Genomic DNA, 19,613 nt, shown 5'->3' with positions numbered 1-19,613 from the left:
AAAGTTATCTAGCTAGCTACTGAGACATTCACATGCTATTAGCGATTTTTTGTGCTTGTTATGAAGTAAATGACCATAATACATTGAAACAACATTAAACTAAGGAAATACAGTGGTTATCGTATCGTATTCTTTGGTCGCTCGCACAGCCATCTTGCCAGTTTTTCTCTTTTTCTGATAACACTCTGTTTGGAGTCTCTGAAAAACCTCAGTTTGGAGGGTCATGTAGCCCTAACACTTCACCCTACCTGTCCATCTCAGCAAAAATTGGGACACCCTAACCCTAGACGTGAATGTGCAAAACAGAGGGCTAAGGGCCAAGCGGTAGGGGCAAGGGGTGAAATGGGATTGGGCCTCAATGTGTTACTCAATAAGTCTTAAAACATCACAGTCACATGAGTAAATATTTAGTGAAAGTCAATTAAAAACAATGAAATACTGAAGTTCTCATTCGTCAGTTCCTTAGTTGCAAATCAACATTTTTTCCATACCAGTTTCATAGTAGTAATAGCTTTTTAGTGCAATCTCCAAAAGTGAATCCTCCAAAATTTGGGAACTGAACTTCACAAACTGTAGTTCTGTAATGAAATAATCTTCAGTGCTTCATTTTCACAGTTAATTTTGCAAGAGAACACTGGTGTTGCTGCTATATCACAAAGTTTCTAACACTGCAGTTTCTAAATTAGATTTTTTTGTCATTTTCCAAGCTTTATTAACATTGAATTGCTATTGCTTAACTTTTAAATCTGTTAACATGCTAACCAAACAGTGTCCAAATCCCATTGAGCTTCTACATGCACGAAGCCGCTAATTGTGCACTAGCTTTCATTTTTGTCCGACCTCAGATTGATGAAGTTTTAACAAGAAGGATACTCTGGGTTGGAAAACTCAGAGTTCCCAGTTTTCTCGAATGCAGCGCAAGATACATTCAGTCTCTTGGGTATATACTGTAAAGAGAGGATTTCAGACTGTAAGCCACTTGCACATGGAGTGTTTGTGACAGGCAAGAAAAGCCTTTCTGTTTAATTTTTGCCGAACATATTTAGTTAAGTGCAAAAACACACACACCAACGTCAAGACTGATATCAATTAAATCTCTCCATCTGTTCCAGCCTGCGCTCTTCACACATCCTGCCAGCTCACACAGCAAGGCTCAAACCTGCCAGTGGAAAACACTGCTTCAGAGGAAACATACACATCACACCACCCACCACACACCAACGCAGGCATGCACACATGCACCCAACACATGTGCACATGAAATGCATACATGCGCAGCGTGTCTGCCCTTTCCCATCTCCTTAATTGAACCACAGTTTGCAGGTTTAAAGTGTTTTGAAGTGCCTCGCTAGATTGTTCCATTAGTCGACACTTCAAGCTCCATCAATCAGCTGGAGTGTTTGCTGGAGTAATTAGCAGCTAGCACCCTGACTGCCTCATCTACACCTTCTTCATTTATCTATGCTCCCCCTTCCATACATGCATAGTAGGGGTGGGCACCATTTTGACTTGATTTCAATTCAGGGTGCCAGGAGGAAATTACAGAACAATTCTCGACACGTCTCCATTGAGTTATCACGTAAATACCATGATTAATATTTGCAGTACTCATGCTGTAACATGTGTTTACATTAATGACAAATTGTACTGTAATTGCAGTACAAAGTGTATTTTTTACAAGACTACATATAAACAGTAGTGGAATTATTATAATCAACAATATCCTCTTTTCAAAATATTATGTACAGTCAGCAATCATACAAAATAAATAATACATATAATGATTCAAATGTTGCTTAGAGAGATTGCTTGCCATTTATCAAATAGAAATCGCCCTACAAGAGTGCTATTTTATTTTAGGAATAATGTATTCTTTTACAAACATATGGAGCAAAATTATTAGAACTCTTAATAATATCTTAAATACAAACTAAGAGATTTGAATCTCTGGATGAAAATGTCAGTTTTATTTATTTGCCTCTTATCTCCAGGGTCTCCAGGGACATCATTGTCTAGGACCATTTTCTGTTTCATTGAGTTATAAATATGAAGCTACACACATGTAAGATCCTTTTCTCATCCATTAATATGGGTAAAACAGCTGTAGACCAGCACAGATTAGGAAGTGGATACATACAGTGGATACATACACTCAGGAAAAAAAAAGGTACAACACTGTCCCTGGGGCAGTAACCCTCTTGTCACTGTGGTGGTACCCTCAGGGGTACATCCCAGTACCTTTAGTCAGGGAGCATAATTGTACCTTTGAAATGATATTTTCTAAGTTGTACTGACTCTACAGACCCCGTCTCGTCTCCAGGCTTTTTATTTTAATGTTCTGTTTTAAAACATTTGGTTATGAAAAGGTACAAACACCTACTTTTCCACTAGTAAAACTCATGTAAGGTACACCATTGGACCTTAAATCCATTGTTGTTCCTTTGAGGGTACACTTACATTGTTTGTACCTTGATGAATGAATCATGTACCTGCGTAGTATGTCTATTTCTAACAGTGTATGATAAATAATAACCAGTTGAAAATACCACTTAGCACAATCAGGGCAATAATGAAAAGTGTCCAAAGCATAGAACAGATGATTTTTAGGTTTGGCAAAAAACAAGGACATGCATTCAATTAAAATCCCAGATACCCACTGCCAAATATGGAGCTGGATCATTTAGGCTTTGGGGCTGTTTTGCTGGTAGTGGTTCAGGGACTCTTGTGGAAATAATGGCATAATGAATTCCACAAAAAATCTGTCTATCTCTGCCAGACTTTGGTGGAACTTTCAGCAAGATAATGACCCCAAACACACATGAAAAATCCACAGAGAAATGGTTGCAGAAACACAAAATCAAAGTTTTGCTATGGCCACCTATAATCTAGTAACAACAAGCTGTTAAAAAAGCAACAGCCACAACTTTATTACACATGTCAAGTATGACATTGCATTAGCAGCTGTTTGAAAAGAAAGGAAGCACTTTCTAGCATTCAATATGCTAGTAGCGTCATGTGATAGTGATTCAGTAATTGTCACTACTGAATTTTGGTTTGGGGGGGTTCATCTGAAATTCTTCTGGCTGAAAATGCATCTAACAGAGCAGATCTTCACTCCACAGTCTAACAGTATAAAGTGAACCAAAATGGAAAATGAGCATGACGATGTGTAGATGAACTCTTTCACCCTTTCAGTCTGCATGCACTCCTCTCTTCTGTAATTCACCATCAGGATGAGACTGATATGACGAGGCTGAAAGACTCTTCCTATACACTAGCATCAGACAATATATGAAGACTGTATAGGAGGAAGATTATGACAGTAAGGTGTGCATTGAGGGAGACAGAGATCAAGCACACAAAAGAAAGAAAGACAGAAAAATAGCAAAACGGAGACCAATATCTTTTGAAGGAGAGTTGTAAGCCAGGTCTGGAGCCAAAGATATCATGCCTGTATTCTACACATCATGGCAGACGGATTGTAAAACCCATGATTATTAGAGCTTGGCCTTCACTTCAAGCCATAAATGTCAAAACTCCTCTAACACCTATACAATATTGGTCTTTTTTGCTAGCACCCCTATAGAACTCTAATAGTATGATAGCTTATGACATTTCCCATCAACATTTTTGGGGTATTCTAGGTTAAATACAAACTTGTAAAAGACATTCAGTGTTTAAATTGGCAGCAGACGTTAGCATGTGATTTACCTTATATGTAGCAGTTGTACAGTGAATAAAGAGGCCTAGTGCAGAACTGTTGCTGTTTTCCATTTCTAACATCTAACAGAAAGCCATTGATCATGTTACTGCTTGTTACTGGAGTGTTTTTTTTTTCTCATGAAATTGGTCCCAATCTCCGGAAACCAAAATGTTTAGGAAGTGTTTGATGCTTGCTGATTGTGATGGTAGTTAATCTGATGCGTACAGCCTTTAGTCCAGCTAATGAAGTCCTGCCCAATGGGAGAGCTTTGACCAGTGAACCAATTTTCATTAGCTGTACTGTACAGTGAACTGTATTTTCATCAGATGTACAGATTCATTCCACATTTTCACATTTTTCTCATCCATCCTGTCTATGTACTTACTTTGGATGTATATTTCCAGTAGGTAGATGTTGTTTCTGGCAGTGGTATGACTTAATATTTCAAATTAATGACTAAGTCATTTGACATTTTGACTTAGTATCTTGAAATAATGACTACTTTACTTACAAATGTCACTTATCTCAAAAGATTGACTCACCATATCAAAAACTTTAGAATTAAAAAAAGTTATTATTTCAAGGAAAACATTTCAAGAAAATCAGCCATTATTTCCAGGTCTAAAGTCTAAATTTTAAAATACTACAGAAATTTGAAAAAAAAGGGCTGATATTTTCTTCACAACCTGGCTGGAATGGGCTTTCATAGCCCTTTCTTAGGGTTCTGAAATGCTTTAAATAAAAAAAAAAAGGCAACTGTCCCTGGTATTATGAGCCTAGCACATCTTCTTCCTTTCCTTCCTTTAAACTCTCCAGAGAGTAAAGTTAAATTGGTGTATGACCGCACAAATTCTGTGCTATTCAGTGCCATTAATGGGTTGTTGGAGTTGAGAGCTGTTCACTTTTGGTGACCCAACAGGGAAGTTACCCTATGAAATATTTCTACTGAAGCACATTCCAAAGATGACTTAATAGTGAACTTTTAAAAGATCCACTCTCACCAACTGCCTTGTCTTTATCTAATGAAATATAAGTTGCAATGTGTAATGAAAAAAGATATTAACCACAGTGTTTCAGGCTCTGCTGTAGATTCTGATAGAAATCTCTTAAATTATTGGTCCATTACCAATTAGGCATTGCCCATTTCACTGTAAAGAAGCAATGTTGTCCTTTATAGGTTGATTTGCCTGTAACCTCCCAAGTCTGATAGGATTCTTCCAGCTGAAAAAACTACCTGACAGACCACTAAAGTCCTCTATAGGGACTGAAGAATAATTTCAGTCATCAAGAGGAATATTCAGGATGCACATATGTTTACCATAAGGAAAAGAATATGTTGGCCTGACCTCAGAGCACTTACCACAAGATATGAACCAATGCAAATCCACAAGGCCAGGTGTCAAACCGCTAAAACAAACATAAAAAGTTTTGTAGCATTTGGGGACAGTGTGAAGGACTCTGAACAAATGAGTTGAAGATTATTTTGTGCTAGATTGAAATGTGTGGAAAAAAATGGAACTGCTATTGCTGCAAAGCAATACAACTCATCTGTATGTGTACGGCGGCCTGTGGAACAGGTTCGTGTGTCTTTACTAATAATGTGAATGCTGACAGCAGCAAAATGAATTCTAAAGTGAACAGAAGCATCTTGAATGCTCAAATAAAACGCAGCTATCAAATGTGCTTTACCTGCAGAATGACAACATATAAAGCAACTACTGGGTTTCTAAGGGATAAAAACTTGAATAGTCTTGACAGATCAAATCTTAATCTCACTAAGCAAATATTTCATGTACAGAAGGTAAAACACACTGGAATCACTCATTTTATTAGTAGAACTTGGCAGATCAATGGGGCTAAAGTGTGTGAAAATGGATCTGATGATGTTGTCGTTGTCACAGCAAAGTAACCTATCAATAATGATCACTGAAAATATTTAGTAGTTGGGTCTCCAGTTAGTGGTAGTCAGATTCAGGTTGGGATAGGACAGTTTTTTCAAGCTATAGTTGGGTTTTCAAGCTACAAGGGGTTTTGAAGATAATTTTGCCATCCTACAGATTTGTTTTTTCTCTTTTTTTTTTCAGGGTACAGTCAGGTTCCTAACAGAGTTCTGTTGAGTTACAGTTGGTTTCTGACAAAATTCTGTTGGGCTACAGTCGAGTTCAGATAGAATTCTATTGGGCTACAGTCGAGTTCAGACAGAATTCTGGTGGGCTACAGTCAGGTTCAGTTAGAATTCTTTTGGGGTACAGTCGAGTTCAGACAGAATTCTGGTGGGGTACAGTCAGGTTCAGTTAGAATTCTGTTGGGGTACAGTCGAGTTCAGACAAAATTCTGGTGGGCTACAGTCGAGTTCAGATAGAATTCTATTGGGCTACAGTCGAGTTCAGACAGAATTCTGGTGGGCTACAGTCAGGTTCAGTTAGAATTCTTTTGGGGTACAGTCGAGTTCAGACAGAATTCTGGTGGGGTACAGTCAGGTTCAGTTAGAATTCTGTTGGGGTACAGTCGAGTTCAGACAAAATTCTGGTGGGCTACAGTCGAGTTCAGATAGAATTCTATTGGGCTACATTCGAGTTCAGACAGAATTCTGGTGGGCTACAGTCAGGTTCAGTTAGAATTCTGTTGGGGTACAGTCGAGTTCAGACAGAATTCTGGTGGGCTACAGTCAGGTTCAGTTAGAATTCTGTTGGGGTACAGTCAGGTTCAGTTAGAATTCTGTTGGGGTACAGTCGGGTTCAGACAGAAATCTGTTGGGCTACAGTCAGGTTCAGTTAGAATTCTGGTGGGCTACAGTCAGGTTCAGTTAGAATTCTGTTGGGGTACAGTCAGGTTCAGTTAGAATTCTGTTGGGGTACAGTCGGGTTCAGACAGAAATCTGTTGGGCTACAGTCAGGTTCAGTTAGAATTCTGGTGGGCTACAGTCGGGTTTAGACAGAAATCTGTTGGGCTACAGTCAGGTTCAGTTAGAATTCTGGTGGGCTACAGTCGGGTTTAGACAGAAATCTGTTGGGCTACAGTCAGGTTCAGTTAGAATTCTGTTGGGCTACAGTCAGGTTCAGACAGAATTCTGTTGGGGTACAGTCGAGTTCAGACAGCATTCTATTGGGCTACAGTCGAGTTCAGACAGAATTCTGGTGGGCTACAGTCGGGTTTAGACAGAAATCTGTTGGGCTACAGTCAGGTTCAGTTATAATTCTGTTGGGGTACAGTCGGGTTTAGACAGAAATCTGTTGGGCTACAGTCAGGTTCAGTTAGAATTCTGTTGGGGTACAGTCAGGTTCAGTTAGAATTCTGTTGGGGTACAGTCAGGTTCAGTTAGAATTCTGTTGGGGTACAGTCAGGTTCAGTTAGAATTCTGTTGGGGTACAGTCGGGTTTAGACAGAAATCTGTTGGGCTACAGTCAGGTTCAGTTAGAATTCTGTTGGGGTACAGTCAGGTTCAGTTAGAATTCTGTTGGGGTACAGTCAAGTTTAGACAGGAATCTAGTGGGCGACAGTCAGGTTTAGACACAAATGTGGTGGACTGCAATCGGGTTCAGACAGAATTCTGTTGGGCTACATTTTGGTTATAGCAGATTTTTTTCAGGGTAGTTCAGATCGAAGTCTATCAGACAACATTCAGTTTTGGATTCAGAACATGTTGCTAGAGTCAGTTAGTCGGCTTGGAAAACTGTACTAGACTGTAGTTTATAAACTTCAAGCTATTTCAAATGATTTGCAGTCAAATACTAAACGTATCAGTTTTATTTATGTCAACATTTCTCATTCCTTATGGTGCCCTGCAATGTATATGTAAGATTTTATATGATTCCTGTACGGTTTACCAAAAAGATAGGAAAATTCTTTCAATTCAGAGCAGATATTCTGTGCTTTAATCTTCATCATCATTTTCATCATCAAATGGAAATTTGTCACATTTATTTACAGACTTCTCTTTGATGCATGGTAAAAAAGTTAAAGGATTTAGAGACTCCTTTCCGGCCAGGATTTCTGGGTGAATTTTCAGCTGAGCTGTCATACATGACATTTGATCAAAAGAAGAGAGGGGCTATAGTTTGAGTGTGTGTGAGTGTGAGGCTGATAGTCCTGCTGTCAGTGTGAAGTGGTTCATGCATACATAACGACCTTCAGTCGGCACCGGGAGGTCAAAAACAAAGACAGCTGAAGAGAGGAGGTGAGAGATAGAGAGGCACTTCTTTACTACAGAGAGAGAGAGAGAGAGAGAGAGAGAGAGAGAGAGAGAGAGAGAGAGAGAGAGGCAAAGACGAAACAAGAAGAAAGAAGAGAGAAAGAAAGTGTTTCACATACTCAATTGAGCTGCTGTTGGCCTGAGTTAGTTACTGACTAACACTGCTTTAAATTCTGCGGCTGGTTTAAAGCCACGTCTCTGGACATTTACTTCCACCAAGAGACAGCACACAAACTGGACACACACACACTCACTCACTCACTCATCCGCTCCAAGGCCATCCCCTGGGCACTCAGAAAGCTTGCTGAGATGTTTCCACCATCTGGCTAGTCTGCTGCTGCTGGTGCAGGGGCAAAAAAGGTCATGACCCAGTACAAGTCCACTAAAGATGCTGTATGTGGACTCTGCTCAAACACCTTCCTCATGTGCTGTCCACTCATACATTTACTGTTACAACACCACTGTATCATCCCTACTTCTCAATCTAAAAGTAAGTTGTGTAGAGATACATATACACACACACATATATATATATATATATATATATATATATATATATATATATATATATATATATACACACAGTGCCTATCAAAAGTTTGGGGACAGCTTACTTCTTATGACATTTTTTATTGTTTGCACTCTTATTTTTTTCTTTAACCTTTAAAGATCAAAGCCTAAAATGGTTGGCTGATTATACTGATATTTTTGGTCATATATTACACCACATGTGATACATATGCCCTGATTGAGCGTAATCCCAGCTTTTTTAGTAAGATAAGTTATTAACACCATTGTTCAAAATTTACCCCAATTAAAAACATTTGATTCACTTGTCTTACATAAATGGACCTGATTATTAAATATCAAAACTTTTTTTTCTTAATAACGCGTTCAGGGTCATTTTGGGGTATGCTGCAACATTGTGCGACAATGGGAAAAAATGATATAGAGCTGTGTTCCCTGAAATGCCTTGTCACTGGTCAAATCCATTCCACTGTCGTACAATGTTGCTTCTAGGCAACAAACATATTTCTGCAAATTCTCATAAAAAAATTGATACTGAATGCTAAAAGGATACCCTATAATGGGTCTGTCCAGGGTGTATCCTGCCTTCCGCCTCATGACAGCTGGGATAGGCTGCAGCACTCACCGCGACCCAGAAGGAGAAGCGGCTTAGAAGATGTTTGTTACTAAAACTTACTATTACTAAAAGCACACATTGAAACAATTTTGGCCCAAAGGTGTCCCAAAGTTTTGAGTGCTGGGTGATGATATTGCAACAAGAAGATAAAATGTGTGGCCTTTGGCACTATCCACAATATATGACTTTTGTTTGCTTTGCCAAATTTGCAAAGAAAACTGGGAAGATATTTGGTATAATGTGTCGTCATTCGAAAGTGAAAAAGAAGACATTCATTTAATAGCTGTCCCCAGACTTTTTGGCAGGCAGTGTGTACACTAAAGTAACACCAATACCTCAAAAGAACTTCCTTCAGGTTTCAGCTTGTAGATCTCTGTAGAGTTTCTTGAATCCACTTGTTTGTAATTAAACCTTCAGGGTTGACTTTCTCAAGCGAAAATGAACATCTGGCACAAAACTGAACTTCATCCATTAATGCCCTGCAGCCTGGTTAACATGCACTGCTTGGTGAAGTTTATGTCAATACTGCTGAATATACAGCAAAAGCTGCTGTTTATGACAGATAGGAGATATGGCTGTCGTCCAGGATTAGAGACTGTGTTCTGCACGTTGCTCCATTATGTTTCTGTAGCTGCCATGCCATTCATTTGAATCTGCTGTTCTATCATCCTCGGGCCAGCAGTGTTCTGGGAACCCCACCAAGAGCAACTCGGAACCGTTGTCTCTCACACAGGCTGCTGCTGACACACCGCAAAAACAACAAAAAAAAACCTACAAGTTTGATAGAAGTCACATCCTGCCCCAGCTGTCATGACATCTGGAGACGTTGCAACCTCATCCTGGATCCGTATACAAGAAAGTCTGATTGGTCACTGGGGAAGACTCTCTGGAACTTTCCCTCTGAGTGGCAGAACAGTCAAGAAGCTGAAAGCATCTTAATTACTTGGGTTTTTTTGTCTCTTCCTTTCAAATGTTACTTTACTTTTTATATGACGTTTACTCTGTCGCAGGTAAGAGAATCTCCTCGGATTTTCAGAGATCAAACAGTGAAAGGTCAGAAAACTGACTGCATGTGTGTTTTCTTGAGAATATAAAATGGAAAAGGGAAAATAGAGACCAACTCAAAAGTTTTTCCATAATGTTTTATGCTGTGAAGAGGTGGATGCCAAAGAATGTATCTTTATAAGGTTAATTCAATATTTCAACATTTTAGTCTTTACAGTAGAACCAATCAGAAGTCTACATTGGTACTTAAAAGTTTGTGAATCCTGTAGAATTTTATATATTTCTGACCTTTCATCAGATTTTCACACAAGTCCTAAGAGTAGATAAAGAGAACCAAATTAAACAAATGAGACAAAAATATTAGACTGAGTCACTTATTTATTGAGGAAAGGATCTAATACACTTTCAGAAATAAATGTAGCACAATTCACTGGGGCAGGACCCCTCTTGTCACTGGGGTGGGTACCCTCAAGGGTACATCTCAGTACCTTTAGACAGGGAACATAACTGTAGTATAATCCATTGATATAATTATATAATAATTATATTTTTAGAGAACATTGCTGCATGCTGTTGTCATCACCTGTGTAGGCTGCATCTCCATTTACTCAACGTTGATTGGTTTATAGAGTTCAGGAACGTGCATCTAATGTTGGCATGTTTTTAATTCGGTGAATTGCCTTTCCAGGTTTCTGATTCCCTTTGCATGCATATGTGTCCCGCAGCAGAATGAGCGTAACAGATTCCCTCAGATTGCTTTTATTTCTGTGTATAAGGGTTAATCTACAGCTACAGTATATAAAGGAATCACCATTGTAGTCTGTTGGGCCCATGACACATGCATGTGAAGTGGAGTCGGATTTCAGCACAACACTGGTTCTTTTTCTATTCTTTAATAGATGATGGTGATGATAGTCTGCCTCAACTTACTGTTATTGGTGCGTTCATGCTGCAAACGAACTGAACCATGGTTCAGTTGATCTGGACTGAGACCATCTCTTTTGGTTGGACTAAATTGGTCCGGTCTATGGTTTGCGGCACCTTTCACACCTGCTTTTTTGGTTCGGACCAAACTGAAGAGTCAGAAGGTCTGAACCAAACAAGGCAGGTGTGAAAGCACCCTCTGGGTCTAAAATGGCAAAGATTCCTTTCCCCAAAATAATACCATCACAACAGTGGAATAGACTTGTTTGTCTTATAAAAAGGACTTTTCCAACCTGTTTTTGAGCTGTATGTCCAAAAACACAGACTTCAAGTTAGTTGTAAGCATGTCAGACAAAATTCTGATAGTTACCAACTGTGTTATATGTGCTGTATATTATTAATAGGATGTGGACAGAGTTGAGAAAGCATCTGACTTTTCACAGCTTGTGATGAACATCGTTGTGAAGAAACAGGGAGCAACAGAGGACGATGATTACGAAGACATTGTCATTGTCCTTGAAGGTGAAGAGGTACTGGCTGGTTTCAGAAACATCTCGCAGGCATGTGCTGCTCTCCTGGGGTTCATATATGCCTTGAATTCGCAGTACCCTAAACAACTGAGATATACTTTTGAAGTATTTCAGAAGCTCTTCCTGGAAATTGATGGTTTAAATCTTTCTCCGAAGGTGTTGTCTTTGAAAAACCAGTTGTTAGTTTAAGCCTTGCTGTCTTGTTCAGGGGGAACAAGTAGCTTTGAAAGATTCTTTGACATTTCTTATCACCAGCTTTGCAAAATGATTTTTAGTTTTGCTTTGTTGTTTGAGTTATTCAGTTTTTATCAAACTAATTGTCTTGGCTTCACTATAATGGCTGTTAATGGAAATGATAACTTCTTTCCACAGAACGTTGCGAGTATTATGGTGAACACTTAATCTCAGACTCAAAATCTTTACATCGTTTTTTTGTTGGATATTACTGCTCTGTTAATGCCATGCAACAACTGCTGAGAACTGTTACTTTAGATGTATTGGGCGTAGTTCTGTTCTATTTAATAACTTTTTGGGGGAAAACTTAGAAAACTTGTGCACTACACAGCGAATGGTAGTGACTTTCAGGACTGAGCACTATTTGATTATTATTTAGTTTTCAGCAGTAGATTATGTTTGTTTTAATTTAAAGATAAAGTATAGCTTAAATTTTAAAGATTGTATTTGCAAGCCTTTTGGTATTTGTTAATTGTTTTCAGGCATGTGCTGCTCTCCTGGGGTTCATATAATACCTTGAATTTGCTGTACCATAAACCACTGAGATACAATTTAAGTATTTTAGAAGTTCTTCCTGGAACTTGATGGTTTGAAACTTTCTCCAAAGGTGTTGTCCCTGAAAAACCGAGTTGTTAGCTTATCCCTTGCTGTCCTGTTCAGGGGAAACATATAGCCTTGAGAGATTCTGTGGAATTTGTCATCACCAGCTTTGCAAAATGGTTTTGAGTTTTGCTTTGTTTGAGTTTGAGACTTTTATTGGTTAAGTACTTGGCTTGACTTCATTACACCAGCTGCTAATTGAAGTGATAACTTGTATCCGAAAGGTATAACTTTTCAAGTATTATTGTGAAAACTTCATGCCAGACTCAAATCTTTGTTTACATTAACGTTTTGTTGGATATTACTGGTCTGTTCATGTCACATAACAAATGTTAATTCAGATAGGTTGTATGTTGCTCTGCTGTTTTATTTAAGAACTGTTTTTAGAGGGAACAAAAAAAAGAGAGCAGTTATGCACAGCACAGTCAATGATGGTGACTTTCAGGTGACCAACATTTGTATATTATTATTTTTGAAAGCAACACATTTTATGTTTCATGTAAACAGAATTAAGGACTGCATATGCAAGTCCTTTTGCTGCATGTTTATTGTTTGCACTTTTAATACATGCAGATATATTTGATGTATGGAAATTGATTTATTTGAGTGGTTGTTAAGTGGGCTTATATTTTATGAAATACAAAGGCAACAAAATTAAGGCAATAGTTTGCATGGATCTTTCTATGTTGGTAGAACTTTAAAAAATCAGTTAGGACAACTTGAATTTGTAGTCATTGATTTTGATTTTATTTAGTTGAGTTTATTAGAAAACGTAAGTAGATTTAACTTAAATATTTTGTGTTGATGGGGGGGGGGTTAAGTTGAGTCAAAATTGTAATTTTAGTTATACTGTGATAATTTATTTAAGTATATTTAAGTGGCTTAGATAGGTGCATTTACTTAATAGAACAGAACGTTAATTCAACTCAGAAAGATCCATGCAAACTATTGCCTTCATTTTTTAAAGTAATTTTAATGCCTCATTTTTTACAGTGTGGTATTGACTCCGCACACACCATCACGTCTCCAGGCTTTTTACTTTCTGTTCTGTTTTAAAACGTTAGGTTATGAAAAGGTACAAATATCTAGTTTTCATTTGGAAAAACATATTTAAGGTGCATAATTAGACCTTAAAACCACTGTTGTACCTTTGAGGGAACATTTACATTGTTTGTACCTTGATGAATGAAAAATTTACCCGCACAGAACCTTTAATTCTTACAGTGTATAACATACATATGAGTGGCAAACGTCTGAGCACCTTTAGGATTAGCAGATCATTTGAAGCTGAAATTAGATTCAGGTGTTTTCAGTCAATGGGATGGAAATCAGGCATGAGTGACTCTGTTTTAGAACATGGATCTCTCACAGTCTGACCTTCACAACACGTTTGTGGAAGTGTATCATGGCACAGACGAAGGAGACAGATATGTATAGATTGTCTTCTTCAATAAATGACCATGTCTAATATTTTTGTCTTGTTTACTTTGGTTCTTTTCATCTACTACTGGGACTTGTGTGAAAATCTGATGAAGTTTTAGGTCAAATTTATGATGAAATATAGAAAAGTTAAAGGGTTCACAAGCTTTCAAGCACCAGTGTGTTTATAATAATGTCTTGTCAACTTAGGATGTATTTGTACCTCATACTTTATCAATCTCTGACAAGGCAAAACCAAAGAAAACATCCCATCAACTGAGAATTCCTACTCAGAATCCCGGGAAGATGTCCTCAACTCTGGTTTTAGCTTTAGACATCATAGCAACATGGCGGCTCACACTGTGGGAAGTAATAAAATACCATTTCACCCATTTTAAATGAGCTTTGCTGTAGATCAACCAACACACAAACGTAGTAGTTGATTATTTGTTGACCTTAAAGTTCACTATTTTGAGAAGACAAATACATCATGAACTACAGCTATCGCTCATATCTTAGCTTGTTAGCTTGATGCTAACAATACTTGCTTAGCTGCTAGCAGTACTTTCATGGAGGCATGTTTTGTTCCCAATTTGTTGCTCTAAAGCGCAGAGGTTGAAACTAATGTACAGCCAAAATTTGAACATTCCTCGTAAAATTACATTATGTTGATTTTCCAAGTGAAAATCAATTTAAATAAAACCAGAGAGAAAACACTTAGATATGGCTTTTTCTGTGAAATGTATTATTTTTTCTTTAGCATTTTTAGTACACATTGGAAAATCAAAACCAAAATATGTGATGCGCATTAACTGTGTATTTATTTTCACTTAGAAAATCAACAAGACATGTCATATGCCTATAATTCCAGAGCTTTTTCCTCCAAATTAAGTCAAACACAGCCTTATCTGCCTCAAAGTATGATCTTTCTTTTTCAGACTATAGGCATCCTGCTTGTTAAATGTATTATAACTCCGTTATTGTGTAATATCAGCTCTGTTCATCATTCTGTACAAAATGTTCTGAACATTTTTATAGTGCTTTACAAACTATTCATATCCGCTTTAAAACCTCTCAGATTGTGAATCACTTGAAATGTACTCACCCCGCCATTACGATAAAGAAGTCCAGCCTGTTCCAGGTGTCGCCAAGGTAACAGCGCCGGCCAAAGATTCCGAGGGCCACCATCTTCACCACCATCTCCACAGCGAAGAAGATGTAAATCATTGCATCAAACGCCTGAGAGAAAGAGAACGTTTGTTCAAAGGCGCTTTGCACAAAAACAAGCACATAAATGTCATAACAAAACCTCTCATCTCTGAAATAGCAACTTTATGGGAGAGAAAAAACATTTTTCATTTGAATGTGATGAAAACTTTTTGATGGAATTATATGAAATTATACCAATATATGATGTGACCCTGACATTTTCAGAAAAGAAAAAAAAGACCTGTTACAATATCAACCCCTGTTTGCTAGAATGTAGAAATATGTTTTAAAGGTCCTTCAAAGACCCTTATAGAAAAATTCCCCTACATATTCAATAATAGCAAACTTGTATAAAGGGTTTCTCCATAATAGAGAAGAGCTATTTAACCATGCCAAGCACATTCATGCATTTAAAAGGCTGTCACAGGTCTGCAGTCCTGAGACTATGCCTCTTTAATTTCATTTCCAGTCTAAACAACCATTAAGAATAAACTCCTTTTTCAGCATCGAGGAAAAGGTAATAGCTTCAATTCTTTTTACAAGACTTGTTTTCAGTTTTTCAAAGAAATCTGCAGGGATATTTTCCCACACTTCCAAAGCTCAGTCTTATTGTCAATTCAGCTTCTTGCCATCCAAACACATTCACTGATGTTGAGTTCTGGACTCTAGGATGGTCAGTCTATTGGTCTGAGACCACCAGAACATTTCCTAATGGCTTCTTAACAGCGGCATATAATTTGACTCATAGCCTTGAGTTGTCTTCTTGTGGTGAAAGGATGGACGTAAACTCAACGGTGAGAGCTTTATACGCTGTTTAGCTGATAAGGACAGTCTTGGTGGTCTACCAGGTCTTCCAGGTGGTTGCTAGGCATCACATTTTATCTGTATCTTTAAATCATTTTTTGAATTCTAGGTTCTATTTTTCACTAATTTTCCATTGACTTTCTCCTTCCTTATACAAGTTGATTATCTTGTATCTAATCTCCTCTGAAATATCTTCTGAATAAGTTGCAGTTATGGCTGCTTTGAATGGAAATTAAACGAATGAAAGGTGGTAGTTAACTTTTGCACAGTGCTGTATATGTGACTATCACTTTTACTAAAGAACCCGTTTTTAGGGGTGCAGGGTAAAAATATGCTTGTTTCAATACAGCAAACTGAGTAGGCCTGAGCAGCTTTAATTAAAGGCCTCTTTACTCTATCAGTCTTTTTTCCCAGTTATAATTCCTTCAGTAAATGGCAGCATATAGAAAGCTGAGGTGAAGTAATAACAATAATTTGAAATGTAATCACAGATAAGCTTACATCAAAACATGCCTTTCATCAAACACTTAATTAAACACACCAGACGGATTAAGAAGTCTCCGCTTTACATATGTTGTTTTGTAAATGGGATTATTTGTTCTTTCTGAAAACGATTGGGGTTGTTCTTGTTCCACTTATGTGCTCCATGGATCTGTGTGCATGCGTGTGTGCGTGCGTATGTGTGTGTGTGCGTGTGTCTGTGTGCGTGTGCGTGTGTATGAGTGTGAGAGAGAGAGAGAGAGAGAGAGAGAGAGAGAGGCAGAAGACTGCATCAATTGAATCTTAATGAAACTCAAACGTGACTGCAATATAGATCTCATATCAGCATCTGAATATGTGTTTAACTATTTTTTTCATTTATGTACCATTTATTACCTTTTTAAATTGACAAATCCGTCTGTGCGTGAAACACACACACACACACACACACACACACACACACCCCCAGCCTCTCCCCGGGGGCACACCCTGATTTAAAAGTAGCTATAGCTAATAGCTTGAGAAGGGGTAATCAACAGACTAAGCGACACACTGTTTTTCTGTGAAGGGCATTGATAGCTTATTAGTGAGAATTAGCTTTAGTGATTAGTTGAGCGTCAGGGTCCAGCAGTCAAAACAATAATAAGCTCAGGTCTCTAATGAGTTCATTGTAAAGTAAAAAAAAACATACAGTGATAAGCCAAAATATTATGACTACTCATAGATGAAATGAATAATGTTGATTATCTCGGAATGATGGTGCATGTCGACGTCTGGGGTGTATTAGGTGGTAAGCTAACAGTTGTTTTTTTACCATTGGCCTTTTGACCTGTGACTAGGGCTAAATACTTAAGGCCAGATGCCTGGATTTGAGCATCTCCAAAACAGCAAGGTTTATGGGAGGCCCCTGGTCAGCAGCAGTGAGTACAGGTGAACAGTGGTGTTGGGCAATCAAGGCTCATCAATACTCAAGGGCAAACAAGGCTATCCTGTCTGAATTAAACCAACAGAAAGGCAAGTCAGAGAAATACTTGGTGATGGTTACCACCGGGCACCAGGACACAATGGGGAAAGATGGCAAGCCTGTGGAGACCGTGTGATGCTCTGGATGATGTTCTGCTGGATAACCCTGGGTCAGAGCATTCATATGGACATCAATTCAACACATACCTTCCTAAACATTGTTGTCGACATTTCTTAGGGCAATGCTGTTCCATTCCACTGAAGGCAGTAGTCTCTTTCAGCAGGAACATGTACTCTACTGCATTGAACACATTGTTTGGGAACATAACAAATCAATCTTGGGCCTCAAGCATCAGTGAGATACACTGGAAAAACAAATCCAAAGCTCCACCTTGCAACTTACGGTCTTGGTTGGAGCTATTTTGGTGACATGTGGATGACCACCAGCATATGGTGGCAGATGGTCACTATGTTTTAACTAATCTGTCTGTGTCAATACAGGGTGGGCCATTTATATGGATACACCTAAATAAAATGGGAATGGTTGGTGATATTAACTTCCTGTTTGTGGCACATTAGTATACGGGAGGGGGAAAACTTTTCAAGATGGGTGGTGACCATGGTGGCCATTTCGATGTCGGCCATTTTGGATCCTTTAGTTTAGGAACTTTAGTTTTTTCAAAGGGAAGAGGGTCATGTGACACCCCAAACTTATTGGGAATTTCACAAGAAAAACAATGGTGTGCTTGGTTTTAATGTAACTTTATTCTTTCATGAGTTATTTACAAGTTTCTGACCACCTATAAAATGTGTTCAAAGTGCTGCCCATTGTGTTGGATTGTCAATGCAACCCTCTTCTCCCACTCTTCACACACTGAGAGCAACACAGCAGAAGAAATGCTAGCACAGGCTTCCAGTATCCGTAGTTTCAGGTGCTGCACATCTCGTATCTTCACAGCATAGACAATTGCCTTCAGATGACCCCAAGGATAAAAGTCTAAGGGGGTCAGATCGGGAGACCTTGGGGGCCATTCAACTGGCTCACGATGACCAATCCACTTTGGAAGCTGGCATGTTCCCTGAGATTTTCCAGCAAGATGGTGCACCACCACATTATGGGTGTCAGATCCGAGCATTCCTAGATGAACAATTTCCTGGAAAGTGGATTGGTCATCGTGGGCCATTGTTTTTCTTGTTAAAATTCTCAATAAGTTTGATGTGTCTTATGACCCTCTTATTAATTTTCAACATTAGAAAAAAAGAAAAGAGAACATTATTAATATTTACTCAGACAACAACTAAATCTAATTTAGCTTCCGTTCAAGTTAAAAAGTCCAGTCTTAGAAGTTGGTTGCATTTTCTGCTTCTCACAATCCAAGGAACCCCAAGTTTATCCACTGATGTTGAAGCCTAAACTCTGAGGTGGTCAGTCCATTGTTCCTAGAGCACCAGCTGCTCCTTTGTTTGGTTCTCACATTGCCTTCTTTTTTTGTCTATTTTCTTTTCTCAGTAAGAGCTTCTTACCAGCTACACATCCTTTCAGACTCATCGTGTTGAGTTGTCTTCTCAGGACAGAAACGTGTATATATACACATTTTGTGTCATTTCTTTTGGTGCATTTTTCATGAAATTTACATACAAGAGCCACAAGCATTTTCTTCTTTTTTTTTCAAATTATGTCAAAAAACTGAAAAACTTATATTGTGTAATATGATTTGAATAAATGTCTTTGGTAAAAGAGCATTAGATGCAGTAGACAGACATTTAGAAACGCATTTCTTTAATAACTCAAATGAACTTCTGCCCCATTATAATCCCATTATAATATGAGTTTCTGCCTCAGTACATGCCTCAATAAGTTGGGTGTAATGATGCCAAAAATGTTCCACTGAATGCTCTGAGAAGTTTGTTTTACAGGCTTTGTGAAAGCAGTTCCATTCTGACTGGTAATACAACAGACATTCAGAAAGTGTGCTCAGTGTGTATGTCAGGAGAGAGCAAGACATCTTCTTCCTGAGGGAACTCTTTCATGTCTGAGTAATGGCAGCGTATGTGTATGTTTAGGGATGATGTGTGTGCGTTCTGATTGCACAAGGGCTTAGGCTATGTGTGAGTGTGTGTGTGTGGCTGTGTGCGTGTATGTATGTGTGTGTGCGCATGGTTCTGATTGGGTATAGGTTGAAAGCAGCTCCAAAGCAAAAGTTGGCCCTCCTCATTCTTAAACAATCAGTGAGGATGTATACATATTTCTGTATGTGTGCGCTCTGCAGAGTTGAAGCCATGCAAACATTGCTGAACTGGGGCAAAGCCAAAGGGATGGCCAGAGGGGGCATCTTATTGGGGGAAATTATTTGTTAATAATCCTACTTGTTTTAAGTTTGACCGCTGGCCATAGGCTCCAGCACC

General features: G+C 38.5%; 1 protein-coding gene across 2 annotated transcripts in view; it reads right to left on the bottom strand.

Moving 5' to 3' along the window:
* LOC108430011 (voltage-dependent T-type calcium channel subunit alpha-1I-like) overlaps nucleotides 1-19,613 on the bottom strand; it is a 362,256-nt gene that overhangs the window by 190,289 nt on the left and 152,354 nt on the right. For both annotated transcript variants that reach the window (XM_017702138.2, XM_017702139.2), the window contains exon 4: nucleotides 14,857-14,990. In XM_017702138.2, the coding sequence (XP_017557627.2) occupies nucleotides 14,857-14,990 (134 nt within the window). The remainder of the gene's footprint in view (nucleotides 1-14,856; nucleotides 14,991-19,613) is intronic.

The sequence above is a fragment of the Pygocentrus nattereri genome, chromosome 30, assembly GCF_015220715.1.
Source record: "Pygocentrus nattereri isolate fPygNat1 chromosome 30, fPygNat1.pri, whole genome shotgun sequence".
NCBI lineage: Eukaryota > Metazoa > Chordata > Actinopteri > Characiformes > Serrasalmidae > Pygocentrus > Pygocentrus nattereri.
Note: the sequence above shows the minus strand (reverse complement) of the source record. Positions and strands in the feature narration are given on the sequence as shown.